The following is an 18,783-nucleotide window of genomic DNA, read 5'->3' on the forward strand; positions in this document are numbered from 1 at the left end:
CTCAAGAGGTTTAGAATATAAAAGCACCTTTGTGCTACTGAGACTTTATAAAGCTCTGGTTAGGCCCAATTTGGAGTACTGTGTCCAGTTTTGGTCCCCACACCTCAGGAAGGACATACTGGCACTGGAGCGTGTCCAGCGGAGATTCACACAGATGATGCCTGGAATAACATACGAGGAATGGCTGAGGATCCTGGGATTGTATTCATTGGAGTTTAGAAGATTAAGGGGAGACTTAATAGAAACTTACAAGATAATACATGGCTTGGAAAGGGTGGACGCTAGGAAATTGTTTCCGTTAGGTGAGGAGACTAGGACCCGTGGACACAGCCTTAGAATTAGAGGGGGTCATTTCAGAACAGAAATGCGGAGACATTTCTTCAGCCAAAGAGTGGTGGGCCTGTGGAATTCATTGCCGCAGAGTGCTGTGAAGGCCGGGACGCTAAATGTCTTCAAGGCAGAGATTGATAGATTCTTGATGTCTCGAGGAATTAAGGGCTACGGGGAGAATGTGGGTAAGTGGAGTTGAAATGCCCATCAGCCATGATTGACTGGCGGAGTGGACTCGATGGGCCGAATGGCCTTACTTCCACTCCTATGTCTTATGGTCTTACACACACTTCCACCTTCAGGTGACCCTGTGGAATTTGCACATTCTCCCTGCATCTGCTTGCATTTCCTCTGGGTGCTCCAGTTTCCTCCCACAATTCCAAGGTTTGCAGGTTAGGTTGATTGGCCATGCTAAATTGCCCTTAGTGTCCAGGGATGTACTGGCTAGATGAATTAGACATGGCAATTGTGGGGCTATGGGGGCAGGGGCTGGATGCTGGTGGGATGCTCTGCAGAGGGTCAGTGAGGACTTGATGGGCTGAATGGCTTCTTTTTGCACTGTTGGGATTCTATGATCGATACCGAAACTCCACTTTAAGGTGTATCTCATTGACTAATTTTACTGTTTTTTTTATTCTGGACACTGCCTTAAATCAGAGTGTTGAGTACCACATAAATCTAACAGGGTCCCTCCACCTAGCCACCTGTCGCTGTCTCATGGGGAAACAAGGAGAGCTGCTGGGTCAGCCACTAGCCTTTGGGCTATTTGAGATTCCTAAGTGGATAAATGACAGCCAATTCTGGGCCTGAGTTGACCGTCACCCCCCTCCCCTCACCCCCACCCCATTCCACACTTATCCATCACCGACTTCAGGGAAGGGAGGGTGGGTGAGTAGGGTAGCCCACGCCAGAGGGGGAGCCTGAGCAATTATAGTTGCATCGGCTGGTGTTGTGCATAGGGAGGGTCTTATTTTCTAGGGCCATCTCTTTAAGACTTCAACGGATTCAAGACTCATGCCCCTCACCATCCATCATTTAGGTGGGTAACCTCAGTCCTATCTTAGCTCCACTTTGTGGTGGCAATGGCTGCAGTCCCAGTAGTGACCACTAAGACGGATGGGTGCTGTTGAGACAAAGAAGCCACCAGCGGGCCAGAAGAGGTGAGGGTCGGGATAGAAGGGCCTAATTTCAAGGGGGAGAGAGGAGAGGAGGCTTCAGCTCAAAGCAATTTAACACCAAGTCTCACCATTCAGTGGGGATGGGGCAGCCGATGTTTTAGCTGGAGGGAGCAAGCAGATAGTAAGGACTGCAGAAACTGGAAGTCAGATTCAATAAAAAGTGTGGTACTGCAAAGACACAGCAGATCAGGCAGCATCGAAGGAGCAGGAGGGTCAATGTTTTGGCTTGGGACCCTACATCAGGGCTGGGGAGGGAGAAGGGAGCTGAGAAATAAATAAGGGAGGGGGTTTGGGGCTGGGGGAAGGGTAGGTGGGATGGTGATGGGAGTTGCCCCATAACATCCCGCACATGCCACCACTCACACTCACACACTCTCTCTCTCTCTCTCTCTCTCACACACACACACACACACACACACACACACACACTCTTCTGAAATAAAAACACAAAATACGAGAAATATCCAACACTTCAGGCAGCATCTGTGGAGTTTATGCTGTGGGTTCATTCCTATTTTCCTACCCTCTCATTTTATCATGTAAACACGTTAAGCAGCTCTTTGAACCTTCCACATCGTACTCTGTGTCCAGCTTCCTTGCTCTGGTTTAGATCTTCAATCAGGATGGAGTTAACATGAAGCATTCACTGACCTTGACAGTCTCCATCCAGCGCTGTTGCTTGAGCTGGTAGTAAACGACTGATTGGTAGTAAGTGACAGGTTTATCGCCAGCCCCTTGGCATATGGCATTCTGGGCATTGGAGAGCAAGAGAAATTTTTTCAAAAATTAGAGCAGCAATTTCCACAAAGCCACACTTTTCACAAATGATTAATACTGCTCGCTATATCGTTTTGAGATAAAAGTTCCATCTAGTGCCAGTCCATGCTAGAAGTACTTCATTAATAATATGTCTGGAGTGGGTGGTAAAATTGATTACTTTTTGAGAAAGCACAGTGTAATATTCATGTGAGGCTGCAATAATGACATTACTTATAGAGAGACGACAGGTTGTATTTTAATAACGACAAACTGCTTGGAGAGATAACATCCCCTCAGACATTATAACAGGCAATACCTCTTTCTTTCTTGGCACTTGTGAGGTGGAGACTGACAGCATGGAAATAAAAAAAAACTTTCTTCATGACAAAGCACACTGAGCTTTGGCCTAGAGTGGCTTCAGATGTGACACTGAGGCAGAATGTAATGGGTTCATGTGTGACTTCAAACACTTGATGGCAAAATTGAAAGTTGAACTGGGAAACTGAGGGAAAAGGCTCCACTGGTCAGGGTCAAACCTGGCACATAGGCAGGTGGTGGGGATTGTCTGAGGTCAGTCTCTCAGCTCCAGGACATCTCTGCAGGAGCTCCTCAGCGTAGTGTCCTCGGCCCAACCATCATCAGCTCTGATAAAGAGTCATCTAGACTTGAAGTGTTCCCACCCCACCTCTTGCAAAAATGTCATCCCATATTCCCAATTCCTCCGCCTCTGCCGTATCTGCTCCCAGGAGGACCAGTTCCACCCCAGAACACACCAGATGGCCTCCTTCTTTCGAGACCGCAATTTCCCTTCCCACGTGGTTAAAGATGCCCATCAACACATCTCGTCCACATCCCATATCTCCGCCCTCAGACCACACCCCTCCAACCGTAACAAGGACAGAATGCCCCTGGTGCTCACCTTCCACCCTACAAACCTTCGCATAAACCATATCATCCGCCGACATTTTCGCCAACTCCTAAAAGATCCCACCACCAGGGATATATTTCCCTCCCCACCCCTTTCCGCCTTCCGCAAAGACCGTTCCCTTCATGACTACCTGGTCAGGTCCACACCCCCCTACTACCCACCCTCCCATCCTGGCATCTTCCCCTGCCACCGCAGGAACTGTAAAACCTGCGCCCACACCTCCTCCCTCACCTTTATCCAAGGCCCTAAAGGAGCCTTCCATATCCATCAAAGTTTTACCTGCACATCCACTTATATCATTTATTGTATCCGTTGCTCCCGATGCGGTCTCCTCTACATAGGGGAGACTGGACGCCTTCTAGCAGAGCACTTTAGGGAACATCTCCGGGACACCGGAGTGTGATGGGTGCAGCTCCAACAACATTTATGAATCATGACAGCACACAGAACAAAAGCAGCCCGCTTGACTGCACCACATCCACAAGCATCCACTCCCTGCATCACCGATGCCCAGTAGCAGCAGTGTGTACCATACAATATACACAGCATAAAACCACCAAGTCTCCTTCCAAATCACAACCACCACCACCTCGAAAGGCAAGGGCAGCAGATATATGGGAACACCATACCTACAAGCTCCCTTTCCCAAGCCACACACCATCCTGATTTGGAAATATATCGCCAATCCTTCAGCGTCTCTGGGTCAAAATCCTGAAATTCCCATCCGAACCGCAGTGTGGGTGTACCTCCATGAAATAGACTTCCTTTTTCAAAAAGGTAACCCACTGCCACTTTCTCCAGGCCAATCAGAGATGGGTAATAAATTCTGGCCCAGCCAGCAATAACCACTTTCCCTGAACAAGTGAAAGAAGCACTAAACTGAGAGTCCCATCGCAGCCTGGTGGGACAGGCTGCATTGTTGGACGTTCCATCTTTAGGATGAGTTTTTAAACTAAGATCCCATTTGTCCTCTCATTTAGCTCAAAGCACAACTTTGAAAAAGAGTATTGACATTGTCAAAAGATCATGAAGCAGGAGCAAGAATGGGCCATTCGGCCTGACAAGCCTGCTGTACCATGCCATAAGATCTAATCATGGTCTTGAAACCATTCTCCTGTCTGTCCAGCATAAACCTCGACTCCTTGTCAACCAAAAACCTATGTAACTCAGCCTTGAGCATATTTCATAACCACTTCTAACTGAGGAACAAAAGTCAAAAACTAATAATCCTCTGGGAGGAGAAATTCCTCTTCATCTTGGTCTTAAATGCGAGACCCTTTGTTTTACAACTATATCCCCTTGATCTGTGTTCAATTCTAGTCTCCCTGCTACAGGAAAGATGCTGTTAAACTTGAAAGTGTTCAGAAAAGATTTACAAGGATGTTGCCAGGATTGAAGGGTTTTTTGCTACAGGGAGAGACTGAACAGGCCGGGGCTGTTTTCTCTGGAGCGTCGGAGGCTGAGGGGGTGACCTTACAGAAGTTTAGAAAATAATAAGGGACGTGGATAGGGTGAATAGTCAAGGTCTTTTTTCCCAGGGATAGGGGAGTTCAAAACTAGAGGGCATAGATTTAGGGTAAGAGAGGAAAGCTTTAAATGGGACTTAAGAACATAGAACATTACAGCACAGTACAGGCCCTTCAGCCCTCAATGTTGCGTTGGCCTGTGGAACCAATCTGAAGCCTACCTAACCGACCCACTTTCGTCTATATGTCTATATGATCATTAAAATGCCCTTAAAGATGGCAAGACTGCTATTTAAGGGGCAACTTTTTCACACAGAGGATGATGCGTGCATAGGATGAGTTGCCAGAGGAAGTGGTAGAGGCTGGTACAATTACAACATTTAAAAGGCATCTGGATGGATATATGGAGAGGAAAAGTTGAGAGGGATATGGGCCAAGTGCTGGCAAATGGGACTAGGTGAGGTTAGCATATCTGGTCAGCATGGACTATTTCTAATAGTGGGCTGGCTGCATAAAGACCACAGGCTCAGCATGTGGTCTGAATGGGAATTGTGGCCCAACCTGGAAACTCCTGACAGATGGTGCTACTTTTCTCAATCAATATCACTGAAGCAGATGAGCCGGTTGCTATCTCACTGCTGATCGAGGGACAATGCGGTGTGTGTAAAGGGACTGCTGTGTTCCCTACAGTTGAGGGTCTCTGTTCCTCATAAACATGCTGCACATAGCTAACGCCATACCTCAAACTACCCACGTACTGAAACCCAACATTTTCTTTTCAAATCGAAATCTATCCAATTTGCATCTAAATGAATTTATGATAACTGCAGAAACCATCGCCCTCGGACAACTGCTCCAAAGGCTGCTTTCTCACTGAAACATTACTCAGAGATTACTTTCAGAATTTACGTCGCATTCATGCAGTGGCCATGACCTCTTGTTGCATTGCACCGGACAAAGTGAAATAGCTTCTTACAGCTGCTCCCCTGAGAATCTTTCAATCTACCTTTGTCAATGAATGCCTCCACGATTTACGATGTGAAGGAACCGGTGTTGATCTGGGGTGGACAAAGTTAAAAATCACACAACACCAGGTTATGGTCCAACAGGTTTATTTGGAAGTACACTAGCTTTCGGAGCACTGCTCTTTCGTCAGGAAACTGCAGAGCAGGACCGTAAGACGCAGAATGTATAGCAAAATATTGCAGTATTATGCAACTGAAATGATATATTGAACAAACTTAGGTTGCTATTAAGTCCTTTCATCTTTTAGAATGGGTTGCGGGTTTCAGTTCATTAATATGTAAATCCCAGAACTTCTTTTAAGTCACATTCTCGAAATAACTTAAAGTTTTACAACAAAAGGTGACGTCTCAGCACAGACAATGCATTAAAGGTGTGAGGTTAGAGTCTGTCTGTATCCCAATCTTGAGTCAGACTGGTTCTATTTCCAAAGTAGGAATTTATAAAATATTGGCTGCCTGCATTGACTGCCTGCAGATTGTGAGCTTTTTAAGCAAAATAGAATGTATCTGCAAATATAATTCTGCTGTTGGGGAGGTTTTAAACTAATGTGGAACCAGAAAAGAAAACAAGTAGGCAGCAAGGTGGAGATTGGAGACTGTAAGAATTATGAAGATAGCAGTAATAGAGGAAAGAGTAGGCAGAGAGCAGATGAGCGCAAAAATACTGGAGGCCTGAAATGCATCTATTTTAATGCAAGGAGTATAGTGTGTAAGGCAGATGAACTTAGGTCTTGGATTGGTGCCTGGGAGCATGACGTTATTGCAATCACAGAGACTTGGTTGAAGGAAGGGCATGATGATTGGCAACTAAATGTTCCAGGATATAGGCCCTTCAGGCAGGACAGGGAGGGAAGTAAAAGAGGGGGTGGAGTTGCATTGCTGGCCAGGGATGATATCACGTCTGTGGAGACACTATGGAGATCTTGGGTAGTGAGGCATTATCGGTGGAGATGAGAAATAAGAAGAGTGCAGTTACATTGTTGGGGCTGTATTACCGGCCTCCCAACAGTGAGCGTGAGGTAGAAGAACAAACAGGTAAACAGATAATGGAAAGATGTAGAGGCAACACGGTGGTGGTAATGGGAGATTTTAATTTTCCCAACATTGTCTGGGATACACTTAGCGTCAAAGGTCTGGATGGTTTAGAATTTGTAAGAAGTGTCCAGGAGAGTTTTCTAGAGCAGTATGTCAATAGTCCGACGAGGGAAGGGGCCATATTGGACCTGGTACTGGGGAAAGAGGCAGGCCAGGTGGTAGAAGTTGTGGTGGGGGATTTCTTTGGCAACAGTGACTACAATTCTGTAAGTTTTAGAATACTCACAGATAAAGAAGAGAGTGGTGCTAAGGGAAGAGGACTAAACTGGGCCAAGGCCAATTATATCAAAATTAGGCAGGAGCTTGGAAATGTGGATTGGACACAACTATTTGAAGGGAAGTTGACATTTGAGGTGTGGGAGACTTTCAAAGATAAGTTAAAGATAGTGCAGGTTTGGCATGTCCCGTTGAAGGCAAAGGATAGGAAGGGCAAGATTCATGAACCGTGGACGACAGGAGAAATTGTACGACTAGCCATGAGGAAAAGGGAAACGTACATAACGTCTGGGCAGCTAAAAACAGAACAGGCCCTGGAGGAATATCGGAAGAGTAGAACAAGTCTTAAATGAGGAATCAAGCGGGCTAAAAGGGGTCATGAAAAAGCTTTAGCGAGCAGAATTAAGGAGAATCCCAAAGCATTTTATTCTTATGTAAGAAGCAAGTGGGTAACTAGAGAAAGGATTGGTCCACTAAAGGATAATGAAGGAAGGTTGTGTGTCAAACTTGAGTGAATGGGTGAGATTCTGAATGATTACTTTGCGTCAGTGTTCACTGAGGAGAGGAACATGATGAATGTTGAGATTAGAGATAAAAGTTTGATTAGTCTGGATCACGTTGGCATAAGTAGGGAAGATGTGTTGGGTAGGCTAGAGGTTATTAAGGTCAACAAATCCCCAGGACCGGATGGGATCTATCCCAGGTTGCTGAGGGAGGCGAGAGAGGAAATAGCTCAAGATATCTTTGTGGCATCCTTTAATACAAGTGAGGTGCCGGAGGATTGGAGGGTTGCTCATGTTGTCCCCCTGTACAAGAAGGGTAGCAGGGATATTCCGGGTAACTACAGACCAGTGAGCCTGATGTCAGTGGTAGAAAAGTTGCTGGAGAAGGTACTGAGGGATAGGACCTATTTATATTTAGAAAAGAATGGGCTTATCAGTGATAAGCAACATGGTTCTGTGCAGGGGAGATAGTGCCTTACCAACTTAATAGAGTTCTTCGAGGAAGTGACCAAGTTGACAGATGAAGGCAGGGCTATAGATATCATATACATGGACTTTAGTAAGGCGTTTGAAAGGTTCCCCATGGTAGACTAATGGAGAAAGTGAAGTCACATGGTGTGCAGGGTGTTCTAGCTAGGTGGATAAAGAACTGGTTGAGCAACAGGAGACAGAGAGTAGTAGTTGAAGGGAGTTTCTCGAAATGGAGAAAGGTGACCAGTGGTGTTCCACAGGGGTCAGTGTTGGGGTCACTGTTGTTTGTGATAAACCTAAATGATCTGGATGAGAGCACTGTTGGTATGATCAGCAAGTTTGCAGATGACACAAAAGATTGGTGAAGTAGCAGAAAGCATAAGGGACTGTCAGAGAATTAAGGAGGATATAGATAGACTGGGGAGTTGGGCAGAAAGGTGGCAGGTGGAGTTCAATCCAGATAAATGTGAGGTGATGCATTTAGGCAAGACTAATTCTAGAGCGAGTTATACAATGAATGGAAGAGCCTTGGGAAAAGCTGATGGGCAGATAGCTCTGGAGTGCAGGCCCATTGTACCCTGAAGGTTGCTGCACAGGTGGATAGAGTGATCAAGAAGGCATATAGTATGCTTGCTTTCATTGGATGGGGTATTGGGTATAAGAGCTGGCAAGTCATGTTAACATTGTACAAGACGTTGGTTTGGCCACATTTAGAATACTGTGTACAGTTCTGGTCACCACATTACCAAAAGGATGTGGACACTTTGGAGAGGGTGCAGAGAAGGTTTATGAGGATGTTGCCTGGTATGGAAGGTGCTAGCTATGAAGAGAGGTTGAGTAGGTTCGGTTTATTTTCATTAGAAAAAAAGAGATTGAGGGGGCACCTGATTGAGGTTGACAAAATCATGAAGGGTATAGACAGGGTGGATAGAGACAAGCTTTTTCCCAGGGTGAGGGATTCAATAACAAGAGGTCATGTTTTCAAGGTGAAAGGTGGAAAGTTTAAGGGGGATACACGCGGCAAGTACTTCACACAGAGAGTGGTGGGTGTTTGGAACGTGTTGTCAGCAGAGGTGGTAGAGGCAGGCATGGTAGATTCATTTAAGATGCGTCGGGACAGATGCATGAGTAGGTGGGGAGCAGAGGGATACAGATGCTTAGGAATTGGGTGACAGGTTTAGACAGTACATTTGGACTGGCTCAGGCTTGGAGGGCCGAAGGGCCTGTTGCTGGGCTGTAAAGTTTCTTTGTTCTTTGTTCTCTTTGTTCTTATATTTGTTCAGTAGCTGTAAACCCTTCTCTATTGTGGTGACCAGAACTGTACAAAACATTCAAAGTGTCACTGATTTACACAGTAGCAGGACTATCTTACTGTTGCAAGTGCACCAGCTCCTCTACTTACTCAAAAGGCTGAGGAAATTCAACATATCCACAATGGCTCTCACCAATTTTTATGGATGCACCATACAAAGCATCCTATCTGGATGCATCACAGCTTGCTCTGCTCAGGGACATAAGAAATTACAGAGTTGTGAACACAGCCCAGTCCATCACAAAAATCAACCTTCCATCCATCCACTTCATCTAACACCTCTTGTTGACTTGGGAAAGCAGCCAACATAATCAAAGATTCCTCCCACCCTGGTAATATTCTCTTGCACCCACTTTTGTCGAGCAAAAGATATAAAAGTTTGAAAACAGGTACCAAAAGATTCAAGACCAGCTTCTTCCCCGCTGCATGCAGGTACAACAGGTAGTGAAGAAGGCTAATAGCATGCTGGCCTTCATAACAAGAAGGATTGAGTACAGAAGCAAAGAGGTTCTTCTGCCGCTGTACAGGGCCCTGGTGAGACCACACCTGGAGTACTGTGCGCAGTTCTGGTCTCCAAATTTGAGGAAAGACATTCTTGAGGGAGTGCAGCGTATTGAGGGAGTGCAGCGTAGGTTCAAGAGGTCAATTCCTGGAATGGTGGGACTACCTTACGCTGAATATGGAGCTACTAGGCTTATATACCCTTGAGTTTAGAAGACTGAGAGGGGATCTGATTGAGACATATAAGATTATTAAAGGATTGGACACTCTGGAGGCAGGAAACATGTTTCCGCTGATGGGTGAGTGCTGAACCAGAGGACACAGCTTAAAAATACGGAGTAGACCATTTAGGACAGAGAAGAGGAGAAACTTCTTCACCCAGAGAGTGGTGGCTGTGTGGAATGCTCTGCCCCAGACGGCAGTGGAGGCCCAGTTTCTGGATTCATTTAAGAAAGAGTTGGATAGAGCTCTCAAGAATAGTGGAATCAAGGGTTATGGAGATAAGGCAGGAACAGGATACTGATTAAGGATGATCAGCCATGATCATAATGAATGGTCGTGCAGGCTCGAAGGGCAGAATGGCCTACTCCTGCAACTACTGTCTATTGTCTATTATCTCTCATATTGCAACATTTAAGAGGCATTTGAATGGGTATACGAACAGGAAGGGTTTCGAGGGAAATGGGCCGGGTGCTGGCAGGTAGGACTAGATTGGGTTGGTCGGCATGGACAGGTTGAACCAAAAGGTCTGTTTCCATGCAGTACATCTCTATGGCTCTATCTATTACTCTATATTAGAGTTAATCTTGTCTGTAGCTGTAACACTATATTCTGCCTTGTGTTCTATTACCCTGATGCAACTATGTAAGGTATAATTTGTCTGGATAGCACGCAAAACAATACTTTACACTGTATCTCGGTACATGTGACACTAATAAATCAAATCAAATCAAAATCAGCAATGAAATTTTAATACGTCTCAATGCTTGATGAGCTGTTTTTTTTTACTGTTGTCGAGTGTTGATGCAGTCACTTTCGTTTCTTGTCAACCATTACCCAGAGCCCCAGCTAGTCCCAGTCTTCCAGGTAGAAAGCTTGCAGTTCCCAGTGGAGCCTTTATCTCGACAGAGTATAGTAACCCATATCATGAGGATTTACAGCAATTGCATTGTTCATTGATCTCTACCGGTATAACTGATTCTTTGCAGACTTCATTCGCTCAGTTCATAGGGTTGGAGAGGACAGAGTGGAAGATTCCAACTAGATAGGACCAGGAATTTGAGACAGTTATAGGCTCTTCAGGTGATATGTCCGCTCTGAATCCTACCTCCATATAGTCATCTTAATTTATAACACTTGCCCGATAAAAGTCTATGATCATAATTTACCCTTTTTGAGACCAGGCGTGAGAATGGGAGCGTGATAGATACTGGTCATTCCCACCAATCTACTGTGCACCAATCATTTGTCATCGAGGAGCGAGTTTCTTGGCCGATTGCAAGCCTCGACAGTAGCATTACTTGACATGGAAAATAGGAGCAAGAATAGGCCATTCGGTTCTTCGAGCCTGCTCCACCATTAAATCTGATCAAGGCTCATCTTGCAACACACTGTCCTGTTCCTGCTTTCTCCCCATACCCTTTGATTCCTTTAGCCTTAAGAAACGTATCTAACTCCTTCGAGAAAATAGTCAATGTTTCAGCCACCACTACTTTCGGTAGCAGAGAATTCTAGAGGCTCACTGCTCACTGGGTGACCTGCAATGGAGAGTTACAGGTTCTAGGGCTGTGAGGTTATCTTACCGGAATAACATCTCCTTTTTCATCACAGACACACATCGTAACCTCAACGTTCTTCTGGGTGGTTTTGTTCTGTTTATCAAATTCTCCTTGGACCAGAGTGACATAAATATCGTTCCGGACATCGCCTAGGTTTTGGAAAAGAAAAATTAAATTTCCCCACTGAAATCTTGTGATACTTCTGTCAATCTAAGTGAGCCTGCACAGTTAGAGAGTCCACTGTTCAAAAGACACATTACCTCCATACTCCAGTCTGTCTATTGTAGTGGATGCTAAAAATTGTACGAGAGACAGAGAAAGTCTTATATTTATACAGTGTCGGAGAGTCATTGAGATGTATAGCATGGCAATAGACTCTTTGGTCCAACTCGCCCATGCCAACCAACCCAATCTATTCCCACCTGCCAGCATTCGGCCCCATATCCCTCCAAACCCTTCCTATTCATATTCCCATCCAGACGCTTTTTAAATGTTATAATTGTACCACCCTCCACCACTTCCTCTGGCAGCTCATTCCATAACCGTACCAGCCACTTCGTGAAAAAGTTGCCCCTTAGGTCTCTTTTACATCTTTCCCTTCTCACCCTAAACCTATGCCCTCTAGTTCTGGACTCCCCCATATCAGGAAGAGACTTTGTTATTTGTCCTATCCATGCTCCTCATGATTTTATAAACCTCTGTAAGGTCACCCCTCAGCCTCCAATGCTCCAGGGAAAATAACCCCAGCCTATTCAACCTCTCCCTATAGCTCAAATTCTCCAAGCCTGGCATCGTGCTTGTAAATCTCTTCTGAACCCTTTCAAGTTTCACAACATCTTTCCGATAGGAAGGAGACCGGAATTGCACGCAATATTCCAAAAGTGGCCTAACCAATGTCCTGTACAGCCGCAACATGACCACCCAGCTCCTGTACACAATACTCTGACCAATAAAGGAAAGCATATCAAATTCTTTCTTCACTATCCTATCTACCTGCGACTACACTTTCAAGGAGCTATGAACCTCTTTGTTCAGAAACAATCCCAAGGATCTTACCACTCAGTGTATAAGTCCTGCTAAGATTTGTTTTCCCAAAATGCAGCACCTCACATTTATCCAAATTAAACTCCATCTTCCACTCCTCATCCCATTGGCCCATCTGATCAAGATCCAGTTGTAATCTGAGGTAACCTTCTTCTCTGTCCACTACACCTCCAATTTTGGTTTCTTCTGCAAACGTACTAACTGTACCTCTGATGCTCACATTTATATAAATGACGAAAAGTAGTGCCTTTCATTAGGATATTGCAGAAGTACTAAAGTGTAGTCACTAACATAGGAAATACAGTACAGTTACTGCCACAGTTTGAGAAGGCAGCTCACCACCACCCTTTCAAGGGCAACCTGGGATGGGAAGTAAATGCTGGCCCAGCCAGCAATGCACACGTCCCACGAGTGAATTGAAAAAGGCAATCTGCACCCTCAAACATCGCAGAAATGACAGTTTAGGGAATGACTAGATAATCTGCTTTCGTGAGGCTAGTTTAGGAATCAACATAAAACTGAGTGAGTAATGGGAGCGGGCAGGAAAATGGACTTGCGAACGAGATGAGATCAGGAAATCTAAGAGGACTCACCTCATTTCCTTTGAAAAAAGAATCCCATGGGGGACATTTCCTAATCAGCGAAGAGTGCAGATAGGATCCTGCTTTAAAGGTGACGCCTCTGACAGTGTGGCACTCCCTCAATGTGGCATTGGGAGGAGAGGCATACAATATCTGTACAAAGTTTCGGATGCGAGGCTTAAACTCACAAATTTGAGATCAATTGGGCACCAAATTGGTTACAGCTGTTAACCCAAGTTATGAAGGGATAATAGAATCTGGAAGAATCAATCAGTTACAGGCTGTTATATTTCCAATCTATCTTCAGCAAATCATGTTATATCCAACCACACTGACAGCATCCACCAGTTTAATTACAGTTTTCTGGATAGTTAGGCTCTTTTGGAGAATATAATCATCTAAGAGCTGTACGATTAGTTTAACTTTTTTTTGATCTAACCTATTTTTCTAATCAAGCTGTTACCCCCTGGAGCAGGTGGGGCTTGAACCCAGGCCTCCTGTTACTGGAATAGGGACACTACCACGGTGCCACAAGAGGGCCCAAATGATTGGTTTTCCATGACAGTTTAACTTTTATCAGCTGTAACATGTTGACTTCTGAGCCCTCTGCTAACCTGAAGGCGAACTGAGAACATCCAGTTGGAGTCCTTTAATTGGCCCTACGTGACTGCTAACTATTTGGTTTTGTGCCTTTCCCCAACTCCACAGCAGGGCTGAAGGGAAGGATGTAGACAGAGAACCAGCACCAAGGCTAGCATCACTATTTATTGTGCTTGTCCATCTCCACGCATAGATCCAACCTTGCTCTCCATTCCTCTGGAATTGCTTGCCATCGGATTTGAAACCGCCAGCAGAAGCAGGAAGGACACCAGAAACTAAAAGGTCATTCCAAATCAAAGATTACTCTTTATTTTTAAACTTTGCCAATGAGTGGTGGGTTGCAGATCATTCAGGGGTTTGAGTTACTGCGACAACTCTTGTTGTTTGGTTTTATGCCAGTCCATAAGTTTGCATTCAAGACAGACTGGTGGCAAAGAAGGGAAGGTCAAAGACTGTCTTCAGGCTTGTGCATCTTTACAATGTGGTTTATTCCATATTGAGACTAAATACTTCAATGCACTCAATTCAGATAGATACCAGGCTATAGTTTTAATGTTACCAGTTAAATTTGTGGTACACTATTCCAGAAACGTTATCCCCTAATGCGAGTTCATCCATCCCACATGCTTCTCCATCATCTTAACACTGCCCACACTGTGCTATTTATGTGCAGTGATGAGCAATTCTGTGACATCATCGCAATGTTCTACCAGGGTCCTGAAGATCTTGGAGCTATAGTAGCAATGATGGAGGTTCCAACTTCTTCCTATTATGTTGCTGACCAGGAACCTAACCCACCTTTACTGCCCCACCATACTGTTTGTTAGAAGGATCTGTAGATTGATACCCAATCTGTTTGAATGTGCTATGAAGACAGCTTACTTGGATATCAAGGGTTCTCAAATGGGACTCAAACCTAGAGTTTCTGCCTCAGAGACAGGCATGATATCCCCTGTACCACAGACTTCCTTGACAATGAGTAGCAATACATGCACTCCCAGGGTTACAAATGGGTTTCATTCCTGAGTCCATTTGTAAGTTGATTTGTGCACAAGTCAGAATACAATATAGAGCATAGAACATTACAGCACAGTACAGGCCCTTCAGCCCTCAATGTTGCAACAACCTGATTGTTGAACTAATCTGAAGCCCATCTAACTTACACTATTCCCTTCTCATCCATATGCCTATTCAATGATCATTTGAATGCCCTTAAAGTTGACAAGTCTAATACTGTTGCAGACAGGCTGTTCCACACCCCTACTACTCTTTGAGTAAAGAAACTAGCTCTGACATCTGTCCTATATCTATCACCCCTTAATTTAAAGCTATCTCCCATCGTGCTAGCCATCACCATCTGAGGAAATTGCAAATTTACTCACCCATCCTTCTGTGCCCTCATCCAGGTCATTTATAAAAATGACAAACAACAATAGACCCAAAACAGATCCTTGAGGTACCCTACTAGAAACTGAACCCCCTCAACCACCACCCTCTGTCTTCCTTCAGCTAGCCAATTTCTGATCCAAACCACTAAACACTCTCAATCCCATGTTTCCATATTTTCTGCAATAACTTATCATGGGGAGCCTTATCAAATGCCTTAATGAAATCCAAATACACAACATCAACCACTTTACCCTCATCCACCTGCTTGGTCACATTCTCAAATAACTCAATAAGGTTTGTGAGGCATGACCTACCCTTCACAAAACTGTGTTGATTATCCCTAATCAACTTATTCATCTCAAAATTATTATAAATCCTAAATCTTATAACCCTTTCCAACACTTTACCCATAACCGAAGTAAGGTTTACAGGTCCATAATTTCCAGAGCTGACTTTATTCCCCTTCTTGAACAAGAGAACAACATTTGTTATCCTCCAGTCTTCTGGTACTAATGCTGTAGACAATGATGACATAAAGATCAAAGCCAAAGGCTCGGCAATCTCTTCCCTGGCTTCCCAGAGAATCCTCAGATAAATCCCATCCGGCCCAGGGACTTATCTATTCTTACACTTTCCAGAATTGCTAACACCTCCTCCTTATGCACCTCAATCCCATCTAGTCTAGTACCTGTATCTCAGTATTCTCCTTGACCACATTGTCTTTTTCTAATGTGAACATTGATGAAAAGTATTCATTTAGCGTTTCCCTATCTCCTCTGACTCAACACACAACTTCCCACTACTATGCTTGATTGGCCCTAATATTACTATCGTCATTCTTTTATTCCTGATATAGCTATAGAAAACCTTAGGGCTTTCCTTGATCCTATCTACCAATGACTTCTCATGTCCCCTCCTGGCTTTTCTTCGCTTAAGTCTTCCCTGGCTAACTTTCAACATAGAGAATATAAAATAGCCATTCATAATTATAAGCAATTATATGTCAGATCCTTAAAATTAATATTAATATGGGATCTTGTTTGTAACTACAAACATTTGTAAGAAATCAAGAGCCCCTTTATTTAGTTAATTGTCAGAGACACTAGACTTTAACTGATATAAAAAGAGGTTACATAGGATTGTTGCTCGGATACCACTTGTTTTTAGTCATCATGGGATGTGGTCATCGCTGACTGGGCCAGCGTTTATTGCCTGTCCCTAGTTGCCCTTGAGAAGGTGGTGATGAGCTGCTTTATTGAACCACTGCAGTCCACATGCTGCAGATAGACCCACAATGCCCTTAGGGAGGAACTTTCTGGATTTTGACCCGGTGACATCGAAGGAACAGCGATATATTTCCAAGTCAGGATGGTAAGTGGCTTAGATATGGGTGTTGTATCTGTGGCCCTTATCTTTCAAGGCAGTAGAAGTCATGAGTTTGGAAAAGATTACCTAAGGAGACTTGATAAATTTCTGCAGTCCATCTTGTAGATGGAACACACTGCTGCTACTGAGCATCGGTGGTGGAGGGATTGGATGTGGCACCGATCAAGCGGGCTGCTTTGTCTGGGATTCTTGAGTGTTGGTGGGGTAGCACCATCCAGGCAAGTAAGGAGCGTGCCTTGTAGATGGTGGTCAGCATCTGGGGAATCAGGAGGTGGCTTACTCTCTCCAGTGTTCTTAGACTCTGACCTACATTTATAGATCTAGTCCAATTCAGTTTCTGGTTTATAACAACCTGAGGATATTCATAGTGGGGAATACAGCGATGGTATCAAGCACAATGGTTGATATTCATATTATGTAATATTCTGATTCCCTCTCTGTTCTACCCAAGACCATAACTTGCATGGATAATTTTCTCTATTTCATCTCAGCATTAGTTTTTTTTCAAAAGAAAACACAAGCATCTAGGCTGACCTAGCCGATGTCAAATGCCAAAAGGCAGCTTTCTGACAACTCAGCTATACAGATACTCCCATTACCTCCTTAGCCAGGCTACTTTATTTGGTACAAAGCAAACCTAATTACAAACTTAACAAAATCAATAAAATTTCACACACTTAAATCCATTTTTAATAATAGGATAAACTGCGTCCTCATTGTATAGCAACTTATCAAACCAAATCACCTTAATGGTCATAATATCCAATAGCTTAATTTTCAAGGCGTTAACAATGACTCAGTGTTACCTTCTGAGAAACCAGAGGGATTCTCGGAGCATGGGGCATTGTCCCTGCCTCGGAACCAGGAAGCCTAGATTCAAGTCTCACCAGTCCTGAGGTTGTGTCATAACATCTCTGAACAGATTGATTGGAAAATGTCTAAAGTAACCACAAACCAAATTGAGAGGTTCTTGTAGCACAGGGGTAGCGTCCATCTCTCTCTGATCCAGTGAGGCATGGTGGCACAGTGGTGAGCACTGCTGCCTGACAGTGTCAGGGACCTGCATTTAATTCCTGTCTTGCCTGCCTGTCTGTGTGGAGTTTGTACGTTCCCCCTGTGTCTGTGTGAGTTTCCTTCGAGTGCTCCAGTTTTCTCCAACAATCCAAAGATGGGTGGGTTCGGCAGATTGGCTTTGGGAAATGCAGAGTTATGGGGCATGGGGGCTGGAGAGGGAATGGATATGAGTGGGATGCTGTTCAGAGGATCGGTAAAGACTCAATGGGCCAAATTGTCTCTATCAACATTGTAGGGATTCTATGAGGACCATGTTCAAGTGCTTCAAGTCTAATATGCCAGAGAGATGTGAAACATGTGAAACGCAGCTAACAATTTAAGTCTGATAATGACTTCTTCAGAATGTAACAGCATATGGTGTTGTTGTTGGGTAGACTTTGCTGAGTGTAAAATTGGCTCTAGCGTTTCCTACATTGCAGCGGTAAAGTGTTGTGGGTTGTCCCAATTGTGAAAGGAGCTACAGAAATGCATTTTCTTTCTTATTTTAAGCTTATGGCAGCCATTTTGAGGACAGCACTGTTCTGTTAACAGCAGTGAGATGATTGACCATTCTTGATTTTTCTGGTGACCAAGGGAAGACTGCTTGACTGATCAAACGCAATGAAAACTTCATGGGTTTCAACTTTACGACATTGGATGAATGTAGACAAAGGAAGACTGGCCTTGCTTTTCTGACTCTACCTGAAGCTGAGTAACTCACTCAGCGTAAGCCAGGCAGCCTGATTTATGCAATCAAATCTCTAACCAGGAGCTTGAACTTTTTAAGCTGGAGATGAGACTGTTACTAACCAGCTTAAGTGACGAGGAAGCTGGATTTAATATTGAGATTTCTTTTTATCAAAACTCGTTTTTATTTATCTTTAGGCAGATTTAATTTCACAGTTGAGGAAATTTCAGAATTAAAGGAAAATTTCAAACCCATTTTTTAAAAGTGAGAGGCAATCAATAATGTGACAGGTAGACAGTCTGTCAAGGCAATTACTCTGCTTTCCACTTCAGATATTAGCCCTTGGTCCTTTATCGTTCTTGGATTGTTAATGTCCCATAACTTTCTGATGATGATGTTGTAATATGCCCCCACATTCACGTCTCATCACAGCTCAACCGACCATTTTCCTGCATATTTCACCAATCAGAATTTACAATA

The 18,783-nt window shown here is 44.1% G+C and overlaps 1 protein-coding gene across 2 annotated transcripts in view; it reads right to left on the bottom strand.

The window, feature by feature from the left end:
• LOC132824791 (dedicator of cytokinesis protein 2-like) overlaps window positions 1-18,783 on the bottom strand; it is a 1,235,709-nt gene that overhangs the window by 977,370 nt on the left and 239,556 nt on the right. For both annotated transcript variants that reach the window (XM_060839646.1, XM_060839560.1), the window contains exons 14-15: window positions 11,587-11,711; window positions 2,160-2,258 (exon numbers count right to left, since the gene is read on the bottom strand). In XM_060839646.1, coding sequence (XP_060695629.1) covers window positions 2,160-2,258; window positions 11,587-11,711 — 224 coding nt within the window. The remainder of the gene's footprint in view (window positions 1-2,159; window positions 2,259-11,586; window positions 11,712-18,783) is intronic.

This window comes from Hemiscyllium ocellatum, chromosome 1 (assembly GCF_020745735.1).
Source record: "Hemiscyllium ocellatum isolate sHemOce1 chromosome 1, sHemOce1.pat.X.cur, whole genome shotgun sequence".
In the NCBI taxonomy this organism is placed as follows: domain Eukaryota; kingdom Metazoa; phylum Chordata; class Chondrichthyes; order Orectolobiformes; family Hemiscylliidae; genus Hemiscyllium; species Hemiscyllium ocellatum.